This window comes from Aythya marila (assembly GCF_965140915.1).
Source record: "Aythya marila genome assembly, chromosome: 3".
In the NCBI taxonomy this organism is placed as follows: domain Eukaryota; kingdom Metazoa; phylum Chordata; class Aves; order Anseriformes; family Anatidae; genus Aythya; species Aythya marila.
In genome coordinates this window covers 31,488,393-31,512,530 of record NC_139044.1, presented here as the reverse complement: position 1 = coordinate 31,512,530, position 24,138 = coordinate 31,488,393, and the positions used below count along the sequence as shown (strand labels likewise).

General features: G+C 39.1%; 1 protein-coding gene across 1 annotated transcript in view; it reads right to left on the bottom strand.

The window, feature by feature from the left end:
- Positions 1 to 21,101, bottom strand: part of LOC309877215 (visual pigment-like receptor peropsin) — a gene marked incomplete at both ends in the record, with an annotated part of 29,671 nt that extends 8,570 nt beyond the window's left edge. Inside the window, 2 exons of the mRNA XM_082758442.1 lie at positions 12,189 to 12,394; positions 20,984 to 21,101. Of these exons, the coding sequence (XP_082614568.1) occupies positions 12,189 to 12,394; positions 20,984 to 21,101 (324 nt within the window). The remainder of the gene's footprint in view (positions 1 to 12,188; positions 12,395 to 20,983) is intronic.
- Between the last annotated feature and the right edge of the window lie 3,037 nt (positions 21,102 to 24,138).

Here is a 24,138-nt window from a genome sequence, read left to right as displayed (position 1 = left end):
TTACATTGAGTCCTCAGTTGGAATAGCCCTTGGGCATGTTTACAAGGGAGGAAAGTGGGTTTAGAAATATACTTCTTCCCCTTTACTATTTAAGATGAAGCTCCATCACCATAAGAAAGAACAAGCCAAAATATTTTCTTGCTATTCCACAAAAGCATTTCAGCGCATCAGAATACTGTTGCTTCTGTTAGTGTGGGGCTACAATCAGAGATTTGAGCAGGGCCACACAGTCACTGTGTCCAAACCAGCAGCAGCATCCCACAGGCGGCTGTGCTGCACGACTGGGACACAGCCAACAAGGTAAAGGGGCAAGGAGGAGAGGGAGCTCAGGGGATGACAAGAGAGCTGGGATGAAACAAATAAAGGAGGTAAATGAGATGGCTCTCAAGCTGCAGAGCAGCCCGTGCAGAGGCCATGGCATCTGGAAGATTGAAATAAGAGAGAACATTGCAGCAGCGTTAGGGCTGCTTTGGGAGCAGGATCCTCAAACCAGTGTTATCCCTGCCAAACTTCTCTAAAGATACAAGGGATGAGCAAGCTCTTGAGACAGCAAGCATATACAACTGGATATGGAAGAAAGACCTCTGCTCCTAAACAGACAACGCTGACTGCAGGTAGCAAGCAGAGTGACTACCCAATGTAGTTAGCAACAGAAAAGCTACTCTAGCATAGTCCTGATTTTTGCAGCCACAGCTTTTACTACCTGTAAGTAACAAAAAAAAACCAAAAACAAACAAACAAACAAAAAAAGTATTTGCAACTTTCTGCTAGCTTAAAGATGCACAGCCAAGGAAACACTTGACTAACCATTTCCTTATAAATAGTTGTACTTACTCAGAAAGAGCAATGGTTTTCTCCTTCTCGGGTTCTGTTTTTCCTTTTCATTTATTCTACCCCCAGCTATCTCCCTCCTGCATAGTCACATTTCCTCCATTTTTGTGTAATGCAATCTTGTCCTTCCTATTATGACTGAATACCAACAGTGTTGATAGGTAACAATGAATTCCAATAGAAACACAAAATTGACCATATAGTAATTTTGACCCACCACCTTTCCTTTTTACCTATTAAGAAATAAAAGTAAATTAGCAGTTTTAAAAGTTTTTTTCTCAGTGCCATACCAATATTGCTCCTTTGGCTGTGTAGATATTCACAGAACTTTCTCATTATCTTTATGTTGCCTGGAAGCTAAGGCACAACTGAAGAAAAGGCTTTTTTTTTTTTCTTCCTTTTTTTTTTTTTTTTTTCTCTGCTTTGTACTTATTTTAAATCTCACTAATGTTCTTGGTATACTATTTACAAGCCACAAGACATAAAGCTCCTACTGCATGCAAATTTGTTTCTTAAGTTTTCCTTCACCACAGGGAGAGTCAGAAATCCCCAGTGTACCATCAAATTTTTAGCTATGAGCACCCGAGTTTTACTACCTTTATTACTTATGTATCCCTAATGACTTCATAAGGATTGTCTTCATTTACAGCAGACAAAGAAAAATATAGCCTATTATTGGATTAATCAAGGTTTAATGGCACAAAAGCAGATTGCCAGAGTAGCTATTACATTTCAGTTAGGCTGAAACATAGATCTCAACAGCCAGGATGGCTGCATCACTCCCTCCTCTGGCCAGCTGGTGAATCTATTGCAATTCCCTGAAGCGCATTACTTCCCTTCAGAACCACAGTGCCTCTTCTATTAAATATGAGATAATGAATATGTAAATAAAAAGATAAACTTTTAACAGAGATTATTTTTCCACTGCCTATAGTAAAATTGATCACAATATCATCTCTCAGAATAATTTAATAAGTACAAATCAGATTATTCCCTTATCATAATGTAAGTAGATATTGGCAATAAACCTCCCTTTTGTCAAAAGACCAAAAAATAAAAAAATAAAATAAAATCATCTAATCAATTTTCAAGAAATACATTCATAAAAAACCAAACAAAAACAGTGAGTTCTCTTAAAACAGAGAACGTTTTAAAGTTTAACAAGTTCTCAGAGTTTTCAGTGTGAGAAAATATTCCACTCACATCTAATTATTCTCAACATTATTCTCCCATCTCTCCAATACTTCAGTAATATGCCACTGAACTATTTTGCCTTATAGTGAATCTTCTGTCAAATGGAAGAACTACCAAAGTTTGTGATCAAAAGCAGTCTTCACAGTAGACTGCTTAAAACTCCCAATGTGTAGTGTTCCTAAAGTGCTCAAACTGCTTTGGTAAAATTTAGTGTAATAAAGTAAAAAAGATTTATAATCTACCACAGTCTCAACAGTGTCTTCCGCTCGCACCACATTGCTGTGCTTCAAAGGTAGCCCTGTTCAGAGGTGATTGCATTAATCCAAGCTATTAGAAGTCTCTGACACCAACAACGTTTAATTTTCTAATAGGAGATGAGAACTGATACCCAACAGGATTATACGGTTTAAACCATCAGGTGTTCGGTATTTTGTGTTCACCAAGTAATTAAACCTTTCTGTTTACTGCATATATATTAAAGATAGGAAAACATGAATCCAATATTTAGGCTATACAATTATATATAAAGATATAATTGTATTAACTACACTAGATAGTTGAATGTACAGTTGGTGCAAGCTATTAATATATGCAGTATTAATATATGCAGATCAGGTTTTGGCTTTGATAATATTAGGGAATTCAGAATAAGTCTACTTGCTTGTAGTTATTTTAGATTTATATACTGGCTTAATGAGATTCAACTTTTACTTTTGGGTGGCTTTGAGTTATTAGTTGTAGCCCTCTCAAGTCACAATTTATACTCATGGTATTATGCCTGTACAAATGTGTATGGTTATGAAGGTAACAACTACAGCAAGAACACGTAATTTAACAAAGTCAAATTTCTTTCAGAATTTCCTTACAGAACTTCATTGGATTATAATCTTACTGCAAGTACCACATGTGCACATGCCTGTGAGCACCTCCTTTCTGGCTCTGGGTTGATGCTGTGGGACCATGACAGGTTTCATGCCTCTCCCATCCATCCATAAAGAATGAATGGGGAGGAAGAGACAAAGCACATATCTCATACCACCTAGATCCAGAAACAGTGGGAAAATTCCCATCTTCAGGTTAAATGCTGCATTACTATTATATTTCTGTGGCTTACTGCACAGGGAAATTCAGAAGCACTAGATAAGAAACTGTCCTCTGGGAACCTCCACGCTATGCTGTGTAAAAGTCAGTGGGCTTGAGCCAAAACTCCTCTCCACTTTGGTGATGTTAAGTCAAAGGCTGCTTCTGTTATTTAACAATAAAGGCTGTTTATTGTTAGCAGCACCATTACTATAAATAAACAAATACATAAGCAGATAAAAGAAAACAGCCTCATGAGTCACCTATCTTATCTTTACATTTCCATGGAAAGCAATGCTTGACTTTATGACCTATGGTGATCCTACCCCAATAACTGAGGTCATTTAATGTCAGGTTAAGTCAAAGTTTAATTTTCAAAGTGAAGAAGTACCAGCTTTGCCTTTTCAAAAGGTCATGGTAAATGTTCATGTAGGCTTACACAACTCTCAAGGGAAGAAGAGGTCTTACAGCCTATTTACAGACCCTGCCAGGACAGCCCAAAGATTACAAGTAACCATCCAAGTTCTCCAAGGTAGCCCAGGGACAACCTGGAAGGAAGTGCACAAGATATTCTTGGGAGTTATGTGGAAGGCCAACAGGTGCAACATCATCCTATCCTGCACATACAGTGATGTGAAAATATTGGATGCCATACAAAGCCCACTGCAAACAATGGTCCTCTTGTCATTGATCCAGTCAGCAAAGGGTCAAAGACAGGACCTGAGCAGGAATTGCTTTCTACACATTAGTGGTTTATTGACTTTATGTACTTAGAGTATTGCGTTCAGCTATGGGAGCTCCAGCATTGGACCTGTTGGAGTGAGTCCAGAGGAGGGCCATCAGGAGGATTGGAGGGCTGGAGCACCTCTCCTATGAGGACAGGCTGAGGGAGTTGGAGAGGACAGTTGTTCAGCCTGGGGAAGAGAAAGCTTTTACAAAGATAACATTTAGTCTTTCAGGAACACACATCAACACTGAAGAATGATGAAAACTACTAATCTCAACGTAAGAAAGTGGAAAAAAGGAAAGGATGTTTCAAAGCTCTCCAGGAGGAAAGACTGCTCCAGGAATAAGAATTTAGGCTTTGGAATTCCCACTTCTATATGATCACTGTCCAATGAGTCCTCTTTCCAGGCAGCACTGTGATTTGATGCAGTACCTAGGTGACACAGGAGGGGCTGCATAAGTCCTGTTAAACAATGAAACCAATAGTTTGAGTAGTCACAATTTTTCAAGTACCAAATATATATCTTCCTTAATTTGTCACAATTGGCTGCAGAAATAATCATTTACAGAAAAATGAGAGAGATTTCATCATTAATGGAAACTGGCATAACTTCCCTGCAGTCACATTAGTTACACTGAAATGATCTACTGTGTTGCTAATGATTCTGTTTGTGCAAAGGCACAGTTTTTTCTCCCTTCCCTGCAGACAAAGTATTTTTTTCATTAAAATTTAGCTCACAGATGTCTATGTGAGCTGCTTTTACCTTATTGACTACAATGTATATACTCTTCAGATTATATCAAGGCAGACCAGGAATAAATAAGTAGGGAAGATTACTATCTTTGCCTGTCCCCCTTTTGCCCCCCTCGAGTATTCAAATCCATTATGCAAGGAAAAAATGTCCATGAGGTAATATTCTTGTATTCATAATATTTCAAATATAAAGATTGTTCAGAGAAACATATCTGGGTGAGGAAGAGGCTTTACGTAGCACAGTACAGCCAAAGTAAAGGGCACCAATTTTTGAATTTGCTTTATAAATCAGTCTCTACACCCCACCTTTCAGAGTGGATCAGTGTGTTAGGGTGAGCTGAATACAGAGCTAATGTTACACAGCTTTTCTTCAGCACCTTTAACACCTGTTTTATCTCTTAATGCTCTTAGTGCCAGTTCCATGATTTGACTTTGGGTTATTTTCATCTCACTGAAATGTCAGGAATGGTAAGGTATATATAAATAAAATCCCAGCAATATCACACCACAACACTATGCTAAGATATTCAGTAACTATTTTTCACTCAATTTTTACATTTGTTTTAATTTCTGTTACATTTTATAGTTAGATAGCTGATTACTTATCAACTAAGCAGACATTAGGCCACACGCCTGTGCCATTATGATTTGAGAAAACAATCTGTTTTCTTCTGTCCAAGCTTCAGTCCTAGAGCTCTTGGACGCTGGGATACAATGATCTTGCAAGATTTTTACACCAAGCAAATCTGTGCTTGCTCTGTCTGTGGTTGTGAAATCTCTGCCAAATCTAGTCTGCTCCAGAAAGCCATGCTGAGGATGAAGGTACTCCTATAGCATGTGTTCTGGCTCCACTGTGCACAAACAGCAGTGAACTCAAGGAACTGAAGACAGTTCCCTAATGTTTTCTTCAGTAATCTCTCAAGTACCAGGAGATGAAAGGAAGCCTGTGAGCTTTCATTTTGGTCCTTTCCATCTGCCATTGCGTTTACCTCATGCTGACTGCTGAGCTACCACTGGACATTCATTCCACCCAGAAGGTGAAGGAATACCACACCACATGCAGTAATACATTAACACCATCTTGACTTTTACATGTAAAACATGTAAAAATCACAAACTGAGTTAACAGAGTCAATAATCTAGCTAAGCCAATAGATTGGTTGGTTATACTGGTTATATTAAATGGACAGAAATCTAAGCACTTCAAATCTGCTCTATTTACAAAAGAACATAAATGTCTTCAGGGTTTTTGATTTATCAGATTATTTGCAGAACATGTTGTTAAAACAAAAAGATATTAATCTTCTATTTTCCCCTCAGAAAAGATTTAGTAACATTTTACAATCATTGTGTAGGAAAAAAAGATAAATGTATGTTCTGAGAAAGCAAATGCCATCAATAAAATATAAAATAATTTATTCAAGATTGTAAGTCCTTGCTTCAAAACTTCAGAAAAGAGCCCATATATTTTCATGTTATTGATCTCAGAATTTCCTGTTTCAATTTTCCTTTCAGTGTTTCAGAACCCCACCTCCAACGTTTACAAAAGATGATCATTATTCCTTCTCAGAAATGTCAGATTAGATCTTTAAGCATTTAATCACACCAAAAATGCTGGCCTTAAATGTCAGCAAGAGGCAGTGACTGGAAGCTGAGAGTATGGAAGGTGATAAGCAGCACGTGCTCAGTTTTGCAGGGCTGCGTGTCTGGTTGCTTACCTGGTGCAGGGGGAATTGTGCCTTAGAGCCTGGCTTCTAGACTGGACATGGCAAACAATGCTCCTAAAGTGGACGACAGCATTAGGTGAGGGGCATCACTCACCTCCCTTCTGATTTTCAGTGTCTTATTCCAGGCTGCAGATCAGACTTGCTTGGGGTTCACTGTCCCTTTAACATGTAAGGCTTTCCAAAATTAAGCAATGTCACTGTGAAAAGCAGAGGGATTGCTGATCAAGTTTCTCTTTTTCCCCACTGAGAGTGCAGCAGAGCTGGATTCCCTTTCCTCCATTCAAAAGTGTTCAGACCCACATCCCTTGCCTGCGAATACAAGGCCCAAGACCATTTATTGTATGCCGATGCTCCATGGTCCTTAGAATGAGCAAAAGCCAGGGCCAAAGAAATAGGATGAGGCCCTGGGCAGGTTAGACAAGGCCTTGGGCAATGTGATTTAGTGGGTGGCATCCCTGCTGACAGCAAGGGGGCTGGAACTAGATGGTCTTTAAGGTTGCTTCCAACCCAAGATGTTCTATGACTCTGTGATTCTACAAAAAAACAAAACAAAACAAAAACAAAACAAAACACACCTATATTCTCACACAAACATAAGAAATGAGATGAATCAATTAGTGACTGCAAATAGTTGGCAAGTGTTGCAATAGTTGGCAAAATACCAGGATTATGAAGCATTTCAAATTCTAGGGCTCCCCACAGCCCATCCTCAGTATCTGACATGACTACAATGCACTTATGTGAATCAGATAGGTTACAACCCTTTGCCTTTATATAGAAGCTCCCTGAAGCCCACATCTTTTGTATCGAGCACATAATTGGCAGATACAAGAAGTTGTTTCTGTTAGTTGAGTTAAAAAGTTTAGAAGAAACAGTGATGTTTACATGCAGAGAATTAACATAGCTTTACTCCCCACAAGCAAGTAGGCTTGCATTGCAATGTTATTTGCAGGTTTCATAGCAACTTCTAATTCAGCAGAACATATGAACAAAAAGCATATGGAAAGGACAAAAATATATCTTGAGGTAGCTTTTAACTAGGAATATGGTAAATGGGGGAACAGATGGCTCTTGGTTGCTGACTTATATTCACTGACCTGAACTTTACTAGATGAGCTGGTTTACTTGCTGATAATTTTACCAGAGGGGGAAGAAAAAAAAAAAAAAAAAAAAAAAAAGGACTATGCTAGAGACTGACTGTCCTCCCTCTGTCCAGAACAGGACTAAGACACAGGGTTACAGCAGGGAAGGGATAAACGAGAAGTGAAAAGAACACAAAAGCCACCCTTGGAAAATCATATCTATACAGAGCATTCAGTGGGAGCAGTATTTGTATACAGACTGTCCTGGTTTCAGTTAGAACAGAATTAATTTTCTTCCTAGTAGCTGGTGGAATGCTGTGTTTTGGCTTAGGATGAGAAGAGTGCTGATAACACCCCGATGTTTTAATTGTTGCAGAGCAGTGCTTATACCAAGCCAAGGACATCTCAGCCTTTTGCTCTGTCCTGCCAACAGGCAGGCTGAGGGTGCAGTAAGAGCTGGGAGGGGACAGACCCAGGACAGGTGACCCGAACTAGCCAAAGGGGTATTCCATACCATCTGACGTCATGCTAAACAATATATAGGGGTGGCTAGCCGGGGGGAGGGGGCCGGACTGCTCGGGGTTAGGCTGGGCATCGGTCAGCGGGTGGTGAGCAATTGCATTGTGCATCACTTGTTTGTACATATTATTATTACTTTCCTATTATCACCATTGTAACATTATTATTATTATTGTTATTATTATTTTGTTATTATTATTTTCCTGTCTTATTAAACTGTCTTTATCTCAACTCACGGGCTTCACTTTCCATTTCTCTCCCCCGTCCCAGAGAGGGAGGGGGGAGGGTGAGCGAACGGCTGCGTGGTATTTAGCTGCCAGCCGGGTTAAACCACGACACAGACCTACCATGTAACCTCATTCTTGACAGCAAAGCTCTGTCAAACCTCCAGAAAAGAAAAGTAATATCTGTCATGAGGAAGAGTAGTAGTGTTGCTTCCGTACAGAGGGGGAGAGCAGGGAGCACACGCATCTGTCCTGTTCAGCATGCATGCAACAAGGTGGTCCTTTTATCTAGAGGTACTTCTTTTGTTACATGGGGCTTTTTCCCAGACAACATTGTTCTAGAGGAGAAGTATCTGTATGTCTCCTCCCCACTCCCCCTACCTGGGACAGCCAAGCATGGTGAACCTTACCTTTTGAAAAATATCACCGAAAGGCACTGAAGAAGGCCCAAGGCAGAGGAAGGGAAAATAGCTATGTGGATTAAGTGAGGTGAGCTCATGAAATTTCTTCATAAACAGAAATGACAGGCTAGCTTGGAAAAATAAATTTTCCCTAAGTATACCTGACAGCAGAAGCTGACTGATCAAACAGGAGCAAATGTTTAATGAAATGGACAAGGACAGAAAGCCAAAGTGAGGCTATCCTTGGGACCCAGCAAAATGAACCAAGTTATGGAAAACACGTGAGTCATGCTGAAGAAACAGCCTTGATGTGTGTAGCAGTCCAGATTGTGACCCTAGCTACTTACAGAGGAGCTTAAGTGAGAACAGGGGACCAAGAGACACACACTTGTGACAGAAAGCTGTGACAGAAAGCATGACTTCACCTTCCTGGCACTGAGGCCCCCACTCCCCGGCTTCCAGATGCAAGACCCGTTCTGGTCAGGCTATAAATGTATCACACCATATAAACAGCAAAAAACAAGCCATCAAAACCCTACTGCTGTTCAGTGATGAGCATTTTCATAATGAGCTTTGTGCTGGCTGTCTGCATATGCACAGAAGTGTACAAATCTTTTTTAACACAGAGAAGCTTCCCGCAATTTCAGTACAATATTCTTCCTAAAAACCTGAAGATCATAGAATCATAGAATAGTTTGGGTAGAATGGCTCTGAAAGATCCCCTGGTTCTAACCCCCTGCCATGGGCAGGGACACCTCCCACCAGACCAAGCTGCCCAAAGCCCCATTCAGCCTGGACTTGAGCACTTTCAGGGATGGGGCATCCACAGCTTCTCTGTGTGACCTGTGCCAGGGTCTCAGCACCCTCTGAGTAAAGAATTTCTTTCTTATATCCAATTTAAATCTCTTCTCTTACAGTTTAAAACCATGACGCCTTGTCCTACCACTGCACTCCCTGACAGAGTCCCTCCCCAGCTTTCCTGTAGGCCCCCTTTAGGCACTGGAAGGCCACTGTAAGGTCTCCCCAAAGCCTTCTTTTCTCCAGGCTGAACATCCCCAACTCCCTCAGCCTGTCCTCATAGGAGAGGTGCTCTAGGCCTCCAATCATCCTCATGGCTTTCCTCTGGACTTACTCCAGATGCTCCATCTCCTTCTTATAATAGGGGCCCCAGAACTTCACACCGTGCTCTAGGTGGGGTCTCACAGATAGCCACAGTACTTTTACAAATTATGAACCATCTTAACAAATATTACTTTTTCATCACTGGCTTCTGTTTTGCCAAACTTAATAATCAAGAAGATGGATGCCAGGGTTTAAACTTGTTTTTGTGACCCTCAAGACAGAATAAAATCTTGATGGAAACAGGAATCCTACCTGTTGTTGAATATATCCTGGTTTTCACTCAGCAAGTCACAGACAGTTCATTGGTAGTAAAAACTGGGAAACCAGAAAGGTCATTTAATGCTACCTCTTTCAACCAGCTGGGCTGTAAATTTTCTGATATGCCACAGACCTCAGTTCAGGATTTCAGCCTAAGTGGTTTACCCTGTCTGACAGATGAGGTCTGTGGCAAAGCCGGAATGGAACCCAGAGATCCAGATTTCACCTTTCATTCCCTAACCATAGCACCAACCTTTCTTAAAACATGTGGAAAAATGGGATTCTGTTTTATTCTAAATTTGGGTGTGACTTTTATGATTCATAGGTATGTCTTTGTTTATCTGGTGAACTGAAAAGCTTCCATTAATAAAGAAAATTAAAAGGTTTTCTGGAAGCTTATCCTCAACAGACCTTAAATTCCAATTGTAGATTTTCTCAATTTTCTCATTAGAGAAATAATGGGATTTTACTGAGGAAATAATTAGCTTCATTTTGATAAAACCTTGTCTGCCAAATGGGTATAGACACATATTTTGAGTAAGAAAACTTTGTTTTATTTTTATTTTTTTTTAAATGAAGCTACAGCTCTTAGGTTAATCAGTGTTCTGCAGAAAAATTGTATTCTCTGGGTAAGCAGACACAAGCTGTAAAAATTCTCTTTGCTGTGTTACACAGTAGTTCAACCTCCTCTTTAAATAAAAATAAATAAATAAATAAAGCAAGAAAAGAGGATTATTTCTCTCTCTCTTTTCCTTCATCATGATCTTACTTATACCTTGCTGTAGGCTATCCTGTCATTTTCAGATTTTCAGATTTTTGATTCCTTCATGAAGCAGACATTCACATTAAATATATTTTCTCACAGATGTTACTGACAGCACCAGAGAGCCAGGCTTGTGCTTATTTATCTGTGGAACATATTTATATTCTGTCTATGAAGGTGTGCGTGTTTCAGAATTAGCAATAATAACATTTTTCAAATTTCCGGCAAAAAGTTGCCTCCAGGTTCAGGGATAAGTGTGCCATAAAGGGAAGTCACTCATTGTACCATAGACCCCAAATCCAGAAAGACTTTAGACATAACGTTGCAAGCGATTCAGCACAACTAGCTGCATGCTGTAATTAACGGCTATGCCCAAGTGCCATGCAGAAGCTTTGCTCTAAATGCCTTGTCAAGCAGGAGCCTAGGTTGCTTTGAGTTAAATGCTGAAGTGTCAACAACTGGGCTAGCTGCAAGAGAGCTGAAGAGAAGCAGAGCCTGCAGCTGTGCTTTCCAACATGAGTGTGAGCTATGACATGAAGCTAAGGAAAAACAAACAAACAACAAAAAAAAAAACAGTAAGAACTATTGTGAAGAGATAGAGCTAGATTCTCTGATGGCTCACATGGAGGGGAAGAAAAGCTTGTTACCTACAAAGAGCAAAGTACTCTCTGGTGGATACCAGAGAAGGAAAGAAGGGGAGAAGGAAAGCAATGTGCAAGTCTGCCTCCAAAAAATCAAATCCCTATCAACTCAGTCTTGTTTTCTTCGTTTAGATTAAATGTCTAAAATACCTTGCAAAACACAAGTCCAAGTCCCATAATACTCTGCAGATGCACTTCTGATTCAAGTAAGAAAAGAAAAAAGGATATAAAGCAGATAATAAGAGGTAAATATAGATAAGAAAAAATGCTATAAGCATCCTTTTATCACTATGGAAAAAAAAATCAACCAAAACAAGAAACCACTTTGTTATTGTTTTCCTGTAAAACCAAGATTAAATGACTCTGGAAAGTGCAATTTTAGACTAACTCACTAGTAAATCTTCTCTATGGTATATGTGGATTGAACTGATCAGTGCTGGTCTCCTCAAGTGACCACAAGAACATAGAATAAAACTGTAAACACACTATAGCAAAGGACATCTTTTGTGCAATAATTGTGAAACTTTCATTATACAAACCTTCTCTAAGGTTTCTAGACCCTCTTCTACAAAGCAAATTATGAATTTCAAGCATACAGAATCCTCCTGTAGGAAGGACAGCATTTAAATGTAGCATCAGTCAGCGTGTTGGATATGTTTATTTTTTGTGGTAGGAAAAATCACTGAAAATATGTCAAAAGCTGATCAATCACATGGATTTATGGATGTAGCAAAAGAGACAACTGTCCTTTTGGAAGGTTAGTCAGTACTTCTTTTCACCTTTTTGGTCCTGCTTTGTTATTTATACACAGTATGTACACAAATAGCTACACTTATTTTGTCTAATTGAGTATAATCCAGTCTTACCTGGCAAGTCCATATTGATGTGATAATGAATCCATCATCTCTGAAAACATTGAAGATTTCAATGATCCCCCGTGAATAACCAAACACAGAGATGCCAGCATCTGATATTGCCAAGTTAAATGTGAGGTAGTCAGTGGGCTGCAGAAGATGTCTTTGTTTATACAGGACAAAAATCACAATGCTATTTCCAAACCAAGACAGCCAACCTGAAAAAAAAAATAAATTAATGAAATCTAAAACCAAACAAAGCAAGCAGCAGTTCAATCTGTAAATGTGTGATGTCACTTCTAATGCTACCCTTTTGTTCCATTAGAAATTAATTGAAACTGTATTTTAGCCACTGGACAGCTTATGCATGAAACCTTTATAAGTAACTAGGTGTATTTCAGAATTAGGAACAAGTGAATAACTGGCAATAAAACAGAATGAACACAAAGAGTTGCTGCTGTGTTTCCCGAAGATCCACCATTTGAAGGCCTAGAGTAAATTTATTTATTTTTTCCTAAATAGATGGATGAAACTCATGAAACAACTCCTGGGGAAAAAATAGAAAGAGTGGTAGAGTGGAGCAGAGACTACATAAAATCTGCCAGAAGCTGCAGCTGTTTAGATATGTTGTATACAGTAATGGATCCTGAATGATCACGCAAATAGTCACAGAGATGCTTCAGCAGTCTTTTCTGGAGTACTGCCCTTTTCAGCTAATACAATTAAGTTTATTCTCTTAGAACAGTCTAGGATCTCCTTTCAGCAAAGTCTGTTCCAGCTGGAAATGGCTTAATCTGTATAAAAAGAACATTTAGAAAAGGACATTCACAGAAGCACTAAAGGAAAAAAAAAAAAAAAAAAAAAAGTTGTGTCTTCTCTTACAGTCTTGTATGTCTAGCTACACAAAGAAAACATGAGGAAGGGAGATGATTCTGAATCTGGTAATAATCAGTCACCTACTCATTTAGAGAGATCCAGAGTATCACACAAATATGTGTGGCTATTGCTCTACCTGTCCATGCAAGACCTGGGTTGTTTGCATCCCACTTTCTGAAGTGATACAGACATGTAGAAAGGAATTAGGTTTAACAAGACGCTTGCTTGTAAGTATCAGGCTCATTGTTGAGAATGGGACTTAGCTGGTAAAGGGGACAGCTCCAGGACAGCTTCAGGAGTGATGAGCACTCCTGATGAGCACCAGGTTAGGTAGCACCCAGCTCCCATCAACTCACACCTCCACCCCAAAACCTGCTCCATGACTGCACACACCTCACCTTGTTAATGCAGAGCAAAACACCACCTCTTCTGGGTGTCTGCTGCTTAGAACAACTTTGTAGGAGCCTAGGAGCTGGTGGATTTGTTTCCCACAGCTGGTGCCAAGGTGCAACCTTAACTAACAACCAGGTCAGAGAAAAACATTAATCTTCCATCGGGACACAAGAAGTAGTTATCCCGGAGTATGGATGCTGAATATGGACACAACAAGATGCAAATACATGTACTAAAGAAGGATGTGATGTGACGGCATTGCACAGCACCTCTAGATATTCAGAGAAGTTCACAAGATGAAGAACAGCTGACAGGTTTATTATCACAGCAATGGGGCAGCTGCCTTCCTTTGGGAAACATAATAACCCCAAATGATGGGAACCCGGTGTTTCTCGGTCAGACTGTGGCTCACAAGGCAGGGACTTAGCAGGAAATTTCCTCTGTATGTCCAAGCCAGCTGGGAATATCACTAGCTGAAACACCAGTGAGCAATGTGCTTGTTCTCCAAGTAGCGAGGTTACATATTTAGAGCCCAGCAGGGTGCAGTGGCTAGTCTGGAGCGGGAGGTGCTTGGTAGTACAGTCTCGGTACTGCAATGCAAACAGCTTTTTCTGCAGACTAATTTCCTTTCTAATAACTTCTTTGTAAAACTGCCAAGAAGCTGCCGTTCTGGCTCGCATAGCAAACACGCATGAGTTGCTGAAGTGCTTTCAAACTGGGAAGAGCTGATGTGTCAACATATGGCGTTAACCAGAAATAGACATGGGTGTAATGATATGTTGAGATCCATACGTGTAGATATATATATATATACACACACATACATATTTATACAGATATATGTCCTTATAAGATCAACAACAATAAGTGTATCTTATTCTGGCCACTAGGTGACAATGTTTCTTAACGGAGTCTTATTACCAGACTGTGCGTTCTTCTAGACAGAAATTGTTTTCAACTTTTCTCTGGGTCTCGGCATTATAAATAGGTACAGCAGGGCATGGGAGGACTGACTGCTTTGGGAGTACATTAGGACAGTTTGCAGTGCAATCATGAGAGCTGTAGTGTTTACATGCGTCAACTCTACCTCCTCTAAGGTAAGATAACTTTCAAGGCAGTAGGTGTGGAAGTATTTTCCCTATCAATATTAAGAGACTGTGCTAAAATGGCAAACATAATAAAATTTCACTTCTATAAACAGTAACCTTTTGTCAATGCAATGCAGTGTAATAGATAGGAGGATTACAATGTCATACATGTGCACTTGCTAGGAATACACAGAACAAATTCCCTTGAGCCTGGAGAGTAAGGGAGTTTTCAGTCAAAGTGTCTTAGGGGAAAAGAAAAAAAAAAAAAAAAACTGAGGAAAAAGGTCATGCAAAAGAACAATACAGCTATTTTAGATGAAGATGACAGGCACCCCGTATTTGTGATCACTTTCAAAACTACTTTCAGACACCGAGGAATGGGAGTGGGGGAAGCAATGAGATAAAATCAGAGAGAGAGTGCATGCATAACACTTCTGAAGACAGGGGCAATGCTCTCAACCACTGCAGGTGGGTAACCTTCACTGGCATATGCAGTCCCTAAAACACCTGATGTGTCTTGGAGGTATGCCTGATTAGTACTCTGATCAAAAATAAAATAAAAAAGAAAGAACTCGGTTCTAAGAAAACAAGTGAGTTTTGTTTTGAGTAACAAAAGCAATGGTGACATAAAAGTACTATCAACCAGAGCAGTGACTGTGGGACACTGGATCTCTGCACCCTCAGATAGGCATGCTGCTTTGGGGTTGCTGACTTTGGACTTTGCCAAACCCAACCAAACAAAAACACCTCTTCCCCAGCCCTGAGAATACAATGAGGGAAAAAAGGTTTAAAAATGTAATGCCAAGCAAATGCAGCAATAGTTCTGACACTTGGTGAGGGCAGGAATTTCCTCAATTGCTTTGCAGGCATGCGTGCCTCAGGGCAGATCACAGGCCAATCCAGAGGCCAGAAAGAAACCTCTGAACTTTGAAGTGCTATAAGGCATTGGTGTCACCAGGTGACCTCTCAATGAAACAAGGGGTAGAAGAGATGGAGCTGAGGAAACCAGTTCTGCTTTCTGCAGTCTGTCTGCAATGTTCTACAGGAAGATATGGAAAAACAAAACAAAAACAAACCCCCCTAACCCAATCTCGGGATCCTCAGGAAATTCTGGTGAGAAAGGACAGACAGGTTCCAATTGAGATCTCTAAGTGGCTGAGAGAGAAAAATAACAGACAGGGTGAAACTGAGAACTTCCACTCAACATAAGGTTCAGAGTAGAGCCATCGCAGCTCCCCTACAAGCTGTAATGCTGTCTGATATGGTCTCATTGACCAGGGATGCTGGCAGTTAAATGGCAGGTGACAAAATTGCTGATGTTCATTAACAGAGGACAGGACTGAGAGCAGCTGTTGTGAGACTGCCAGTATCAGAGCAGAATAGGCTAAATGAGCGTTGATAATCGCTACATACTGAAAAACTAAAGAGTCACCCATACTCCTCAGGAACCTGCTTTTATCTGTGGACAGTGCTGTGAAGACCTTTTCTACTTACAGAAACATAGTTGGTACCACATTTGCAAACACTGGGAGGTAGGAGGAACAGGATGGAAAGCAATATTAAAAACCATTGTATTGCCCTTATATAACTCAGTAGTAATCCTTCCCCTGAAGTAATACCTCCTAATGGAGCATTTTAATCCTCGGATTTCAAAAATGCTCCACAAAGGAGGTTGGTGCAGTTATCCATGACTTGCAGGGGAGGAACGGGAAGGCTGCCAAGCAAGCTGGTAGAAGTCAGGAACCGAAATGCAAAGTCCTGTATCAGCATGCTGTCCACCAGCCAGTGCAAAACAAGCATCCAAAAAGTAGACAACAAGAATGAATAAAGACAGTGAAAACGTCTCTGCTGAAAGCATCTGAGAAGAGTGAATTGCCAGGAACAGGGAACAGCTAATGTGGAATGCAACAATTTTACAAAGATTTCTGCCAGATCACCCAAGCCTGAGCATGTAGGCATATCCTCTTTTCTCTCATCTGTTTGAGAAGGGCTATGAACAAGGGATGAACACCAGAGCCTGTGTGCAATTTCATTGTTTGCATTAGATTTTTTTTTTTTTCCCCAGAGTTTAGTTTGGTATAGGGAAACTAATAGCTTATTTTCAATATTCCCATATTTTCAATAGATGCGAGCATCCATGCTCAGCTAGGACAGGTAATTGTCCTTTTTACATACTTAGGCTTCTTCATACTACACATACACTGTTGTGTGGGCCTTACTTTTAAAAACTTATAAGAATTAATTAAAAAAAGGGGTGGGTTATACCTCACCCATCTACAGTTTAAAACATACAGTCTTAAGTGGAAGGATTCAAGTAATGAAGTAATGAAGAACAAAAGGTGAAGGCTCAGTGTCATAGGGCAAACTATGTTTTTCCCTTGGCTTCACCTCTAGGAATGAAATTGGATTGAGTATCTAGATATAGAGCAGGCATGAATGGAGTTGAACACTGACTCCACCGCCTGTACTACGTAAGCGTAAATCCCTATCTGAAGGAGTCTGCTGTCAAGTTTTATCATCTGAAAATCTTTTATCTAAAACAGTGAGAAAATATAAAGGTTGCAAATCTGTCATTAACTACTGCAGCTGTGAAGTGACCCTGTTCTGTTTTCAGTCTTCACTGCTAATTATACATACACAATATCCTATCTAGGCCATATTGCCAATTTTGGCAGAAAGAAAAGTCATCATGTTTTAGACTTGACAAAGCGTGGAGAGATTATTTGTTCGGTAAATACAATCATTTTGTGGATGGATACTTTGTGAATAGTTTGTTTTCTTTCCCACCTTCTCAGGTTTAGTTGTCAAATAACTGTCCAAAATAACACTCATTCTGTCACTTGTCAAGTATCTTACTGACACCATTCAGAAATGAGTGCCATTTAAAGGCAAGTTTGGGTCTTGTGGTCCGTTCCCATTTTCAGATCAGGCTGGTAATGCTCTCAGCATGCCTTTCTGATGTGAGCACTCACAGAGAGTCAGAATTTGTTTTCTATCAAATATTCTGTCATGCTCAAAATTTTCTTTTATGCCAAACTTTCATTCTAACAGTCCCAGTTAAATATGAATCTAGGGAACTAGGAAAATGAGCACAGAGCAAACTGTGTCTAAACACAGAAAATAACAATTACTTCAGGATTACAATTAATATTTATGGGGGGAAAAATGTCATCCCACCCCACCAGTCTGGATTTGACTTAGGTAGCAGTTTTGAATCTGGTGGTAAGTTTCAATAGCAGCTGTGACATTCCAAGCATTTACAAGCTTGTCAGAAGGATCTGGAGCACTTAAAAACCAATGAACGTGCAACCTTTAGCAGCTGTATGACGTTATCACAGTAGGACTTCAGCTTTACAGATACATGGGGCAGATGAAGTTGATTACAAATAGACTTCAGAAAGTAAACTCAGATGAAGCTTAGACTAGTTACAAAGTTTGAAACATTTTGGTAATAACTTGTTGGTTCATGTGTTTGTCCATTTTCAAAAACAGGTAATGTTTGGCTGAATGCATTGGCCCCTTGATATATAAAACTTCAATTATAATGAAGTGTATAGATGTGTTTTTTATGTAGCTGCTAACAGTGGAATTGTATTGCTGTCTCTATATTTAAAATAATTAAATAAATAAAAAGCATATCCAAATATTTCTTAAAAGAGATCCGGAAGAAATACATATTGAATTCTAACATCATAAGCTGGAAGAAAAAAAAAAAAAAAAAAAGCAACCCACCAAACACAACATTCCTGCTGAAAATTGTTATTTTCTTGTTGTCTACATTTTAGCTGTCAAACTCTGAAAAACATTCTTTTAGAAAGATCATAAAGGAAATTCTCCCCCCTAATATTTTTATACTTACAGCTTATTTTCACCAGTCCCCTCAAAGAAAGATTCTCCTTGACAGCAGTACTAAAGAGTGCTTTGGAAGATATTGTGGCGACTCATAAAACACACACAATTGGAAAGTTCCAATTTTTTCTCACTGATTTTGAGACCTTATTTACAGTCTTTCAGTCATCCTGCAGCAGCAGGTCCTTAAGCCAAATTTTAAAGGGAGGATAAAGAGATGGTTATAAAATGAAAAATAGATTCTTTGGTAATAAGGGCTTCTGAAAACTAGCTTATGCCCTACTAGTATTTTTCCAAAGAAATTGGTGTAGAAGTACTAAACTATCTTTAATAAATACATGTATTCTGTTAGCATATAGGAAATTGTTTATTCACACAGGTGAGGAATAGAAACAATTGCAGTGATGTGGACCTGAGCGTGAATGTTATGTGCAGGGAGATTAGTAATGAGTTTCCTCCATGATCGGCTTCAGAACAGGTTTTAGGTTCATGAGAGGTTTGGCATAACCAGAAGGAGCTACAGCAGCTATGAAATTGCTGGTGAAAGCTGACAATCAGTGATAGGAGATGACTGGATAGCATATAAAAATTACTTGGTGACTTTGAAGACTGCAGTAATTAGGAATGAATGAAATTTAACAGAACAGTGTAAAAGCTTGGGTGCTTAAGTACTTGAAGGTGTATTTGCTAATAAGATGTGAGGTCAGCATTAGGAAGCAGTAAAGGAAAACACCTTCAGTGGAAGAAGCACATGCTACCTGTCTGTGATGCACAGGCACCACTAGGAGGGATTAGCAGAGCTACAGAAGTGTAAATATGAATGAATGGTGATGGTGAGATCTTGTTTGGATTCTGTATGTAGTTCTGGTTCAAAAAATGAGTCAAAGTTGGAACTGCAAAAAGCTGCTATGATGACGGGCTAAAATGACAGAGGAAACACCTATGACAGGAGATAAAGAAAACCCTCATTTGCTTAATATATGAATACAAAGTTTGACAACAGGATATTAATGTTACTCTAGGGATACAGAGAGGCTGTGGGAGATTAATTGCAGGCAACAAAAATTATTTAAATTAAAAGGAGTGACAAAAAGGACAAAGTTCATATGATCAATTTAGCTAAGAATTTAGGAAAACGGTCCTACCCAACACAGAAATGAAGTCAGGAACAGGCTGTCAATTGGAAGAAGGGCAGCAACAACAAAAATCCCTAACCATTTGTAAAAGGAAGCATGATAGCTTTGTAAAAGGGATTATATATTGTCGCAGCAGGGGACTGGCCTTGCTGACCCACAAGGTTTTTCTAGTCCTAAATGCAACTGATTAATTCATTAGCCGATGGTGCAGCCTGTTCCCAGCCATTTGTGCTGGGGTGTGCACATGCGAACAGATTGGGAATGAATTTGAGATAACTCCACTTTATCTTGCAGGCACTCTTCTAATTAAGTTTCTTAATAAGATAAAAGTCATGCTTTTTTATTTACTTTTTTTTTTTTTTTTCTTTTGGCTAGAATCTCTCTTTTTATTCCAAACCAACTTCTTTTTCCCCTACTTTTTACAGATAAAACAGAAAATCTCATATAAACAAAGTACTTATTGTTTTACATTATAATTTTCACAGTGTTTTTTTCAAGCATTAGCTGACGGTGAGTGAGCTACTTGCAATATATGGCAAGCTTAGAAAAAGAAAAAAAATGCTTAGGTCAAACATTTAAAAATAAACATTTTTGTATGGGCTGCTTAGAATAACTGATGTAGAAGTTATCTTTTCTTGAACTTTAATGTGAAACTATACAGATGGAAATTTTGATTACTTACCAAACCTGCATTCTTTAATATGAAGTTTAATATGAGGTTTGCTCATATCCTTCAGTGAGCCTGCCTCAAGTAGACAATATTTAAACAAATGACACCAACAAAGTTGCACTGTGATCCAGCTGAGTTCATATTAGGTTCCATTTTCAGCTACTATACACTTATAATAGCTGTCACACAGGAGAACGTAAATGAACGCGAAGTATTGGAACTGCTAACACAGGATAATGCTCTAGTCCTTAGATCTCTCATAGGCCCTGTTTAAAGAAGTTTTTTTTGTTTGTTTGTTTGTTTTTCAGTGAACAATTAAAGCAAAAGTAGTACAAATAGTTTAATTTAGGGAAAAAAACAAATGATAGAACTGTATTTTCTGTCTCTGCAGGAGGTAATTGTAAGATGCCAACTGACCAGCAGTAGTCAAAACTCTGGAAATCACAGAACATTAATTCAGTGCTACTGAGACATAAGAAGATAGAGAAGTATTATATGTACTTCTGATAAGGTGTTTCTTAATATGTGCTCTTTCCACATATTAAATTCAGTGAACAGTAATTAAGAGTTTGCAGGATTGAGTGTTTTTTTTTCTTTCTTTTCAAAATTTTTGCATTGATTATTAATCACCTCTTAGCAAAAGAAAGCTTAATCCTGTAATAGCTGAAGAAAAAAGTTGCATTTTATAACATCTTATTCTGTTATGGGTAAAAACCAAGTGCAGTCACTCTGAGCTTTATACCAAACTCTACTAGGAGCTTCATTTTACAAGCCAAGTCAAAACAAAGTACATACCTAAAGCCAGTAGGTAGAAGCCTATAATAGTCTCTCCTTGTTCCGTGACAGCAGCCTCTCTGCTCAGGAAACTGATGTTGTTGTTCCTCCAGGGTGCCTGTGGAGACTGGAGAGACATTTTCAACAAAGCCTATGACCCAGAACTTGCCTTTACCCCAGTATATCTCAAATGCCAGGCAAAATAAAATAAATCCAGCCTTTTCTTCTGCTTCTGCTCCCGCTATTCGGAGAAGCTCTTCAATGAGACTAATAACCTAAAGAAGGAAGTCTCAAGGGACAGGAGCTTTACAGCCTTCAGACCTGTGCTTATTCACTAATCCTATCTATTAATACAGCCTGTGAACCTGTGACAGCCAAACGTAGCAGATTTCCTCACATCCTTGTAACTGCTACATGAAGAAATCTTGAATGAAGAATGTGTATCTGACAAAAAGACAACTTCCTCTAAAATGGAGTGATACTACATAGCCTACAGGTTCACAAGCACACCCACAAGCATAGTGCATGTTGATATATTGATGAAATACTATTAATTCCATGTTTTTGTCATCACTAAAGTGTGTTAGGGTTTTAGTTTTAAATACATTTTGAGGAAAAATATCTCAGAGAGATTAAAGAAGAAGGTGCATCTGAGAATGTGACTTTAATACAGCACAAGTAGTAAACTATGAAGTTACTTTACTAGCAGAACAAGTTGTTAATTTTAAATGAAGGGAAAATTTGTTTTCCACCTGTACTGAAAATTGTCTTAAGAACTGTGAATATTATTTTTACACTGCTAAGCACCTGCCAATCTTACACGTTCCAATTAAGTTGGATTATCCCACACTGTTGAAAAATGAGATCTTGTAGAAACATTACATGTGCTTTCAGTGAGTCAGTTTGGAGTAGTTTCAGTCTTTACTGAGGTATCAATGATTGCATTTCAAATATAGCCTGTCTTACCAACCTGCCTGTAGTCATAATTCAAAACTGGAGTCTGAATTAGTTCCTCTGAAGCAGCAAACATTATAACCGCCTCACCTCGAGAGGGGAGGCTAAAGGAAGTGTGATGAATAAAAATGGAGGGCAACCCTTTGCAGCAAAATGAAATAGCCACATCGTGCTCAAAGGCAAATCGTTGGCTGTGAAAGTAGACTGGGATGAACCCTGAACACTCCCCATGACCAGCTGAAATCCAACAAGCTTACTGAGGCAACTGAAAGCAGAATTTGGACTTTAAGACCATCAGCAAGCCATGGTTTCAAGACTAGCAGAAGCTGACTGCTTCTACGCTATGTATAAAACAACTGACCGTCAGGACTCTTACCTTCTGTTTTAAGCACTTTTGTTGCTTCATGGCTGGAGCATATATGACCTTAGGGGAAATTTTGCCATTTCTACACTTCTAGAAATGCTGTCCCTCAGCTGTCTTTGTGCAAGGCTCTCTGAGATCCTTACAGGATAAAATACACTACTGGGGGAAGTAAAACCTACCTAATATAATCAGTACCTATTGTTTCATTTTCCAGGTGAATACAAGGAAATTCTTTACTCCAAGGGTGGTGATGCACTGGCACAGGTTGCCCAGAGAAGCTGTGGATGCCCCATCCCTGGAGGTGTTCAAGGCCAGGTTGGACGAGGCCCTGGACAACCTGGACTAGTGAGTGGCATCATTACCCACAGCAGGGGGGTTGGAGCCAAATGATCTTTTTAAGGTCCCTTCCAGCCCAAGCCATTCCGTGATTCCATGAATATAAGAAATGAATATTGATGTCTGTACTTGAAGGTTTAATGAAGCCATTCCTGGAACATTAAGGAAGGAAAAAACCTTCTCAAACCACAGATGCCTGAGGACACCTGATTAAAATGACTGGGTGAAGACATGACAGGTTAACAAAGCCCATGGTACAGACACACTGAACCAACCAATAATCTCTGAGGTGGAACACAAAGCCAATTTAGAATGGATATAAGCCAGCAGGTAGCTCTTATTTGGGCTGCTAAAATGTGTGACAGCCTTTTAATCCCTAGTCCCTAACCTCTTTAAGTGGGACATATATACCACCACAGCAAGGCATGTAACACAGCAATACTGACTGGCTTGAGAGAGACAGTCTAGTTACATGACAGTTCAGTTTACCAAGAATTCCCAGTACATCATAAAAAAAAGTAAGATTTTAAATCTGTGTGTGACAGGAAATTTATGATGTCATATGTTTCTAACAAGCATCTGTTTTCCCTGGGGGGCACCAAAAAGTTAGGATGTTGCCAAAGGAATGATTTTGTCAAAAAGCTAGCATGAGATCTCACAGCACTGCTTTTGCATGATACCTGTTACACGGGGATTAAAGAGTTTGGACTAGGGGCAAAAGAGGAGAAAGTGAGACATGAAAAATATGCAAAAGGTTTAACACCATATACCAATAAGCAGATAAAAATAGATGCTGGAGGGCATTTTGAAGGCATAATATTTTGTGAAATTTTTGAAAAGTATGAATCAAGGGGATTTCAAACTAATCCAATGGTATATTACTAGGCAAATCTCTACATTGATTTTTTTTCATAAATTACTTTGGTTTCAACTTCACATTTTTCATTATAATCAATATCAAATAAAAAATCCAATCAATTTCCAACAAGATAGTACTTAGTCTTGGAAAGAATAATCTTGTGATGATGAGTTATGCCTATGAACTTCACTGAGGTAGCCAGAAAATGCAATTCATATCAGTAAGAGATTATTTTCCAAAATAAGACTATATATTTGTTCACCACTTCCAATAAAATACACTTGTTGAAATAATTTGTGCATGTTCCCAATGACAAATGAACTCAAAACTCCTATAAACATTAGATCAGGGTATTAATGTTTAAAACATACCAATTGTAGAATGGAAATGACTGTGCTTGCTGCATGCTACATGGAACATCTACCTGTAAGAAAGCAGACCTGAATCTGTTCTTTAATTGCTGAGATTCAGCTGGTGGCATTGTGGTGACCTCTGATCATATAGCAGAAAAAACACATCATTTTTTTTTTTTTTTAATAGAAGAATGATCATAATATGAAATATGCTGCGCCATTTATGATATGTATGTCCATCTAATCTTAGACTATTCCCTTCCCCTGTGACACTTACCATAAGTACAATGCACTTCATGCACTCTGTAGA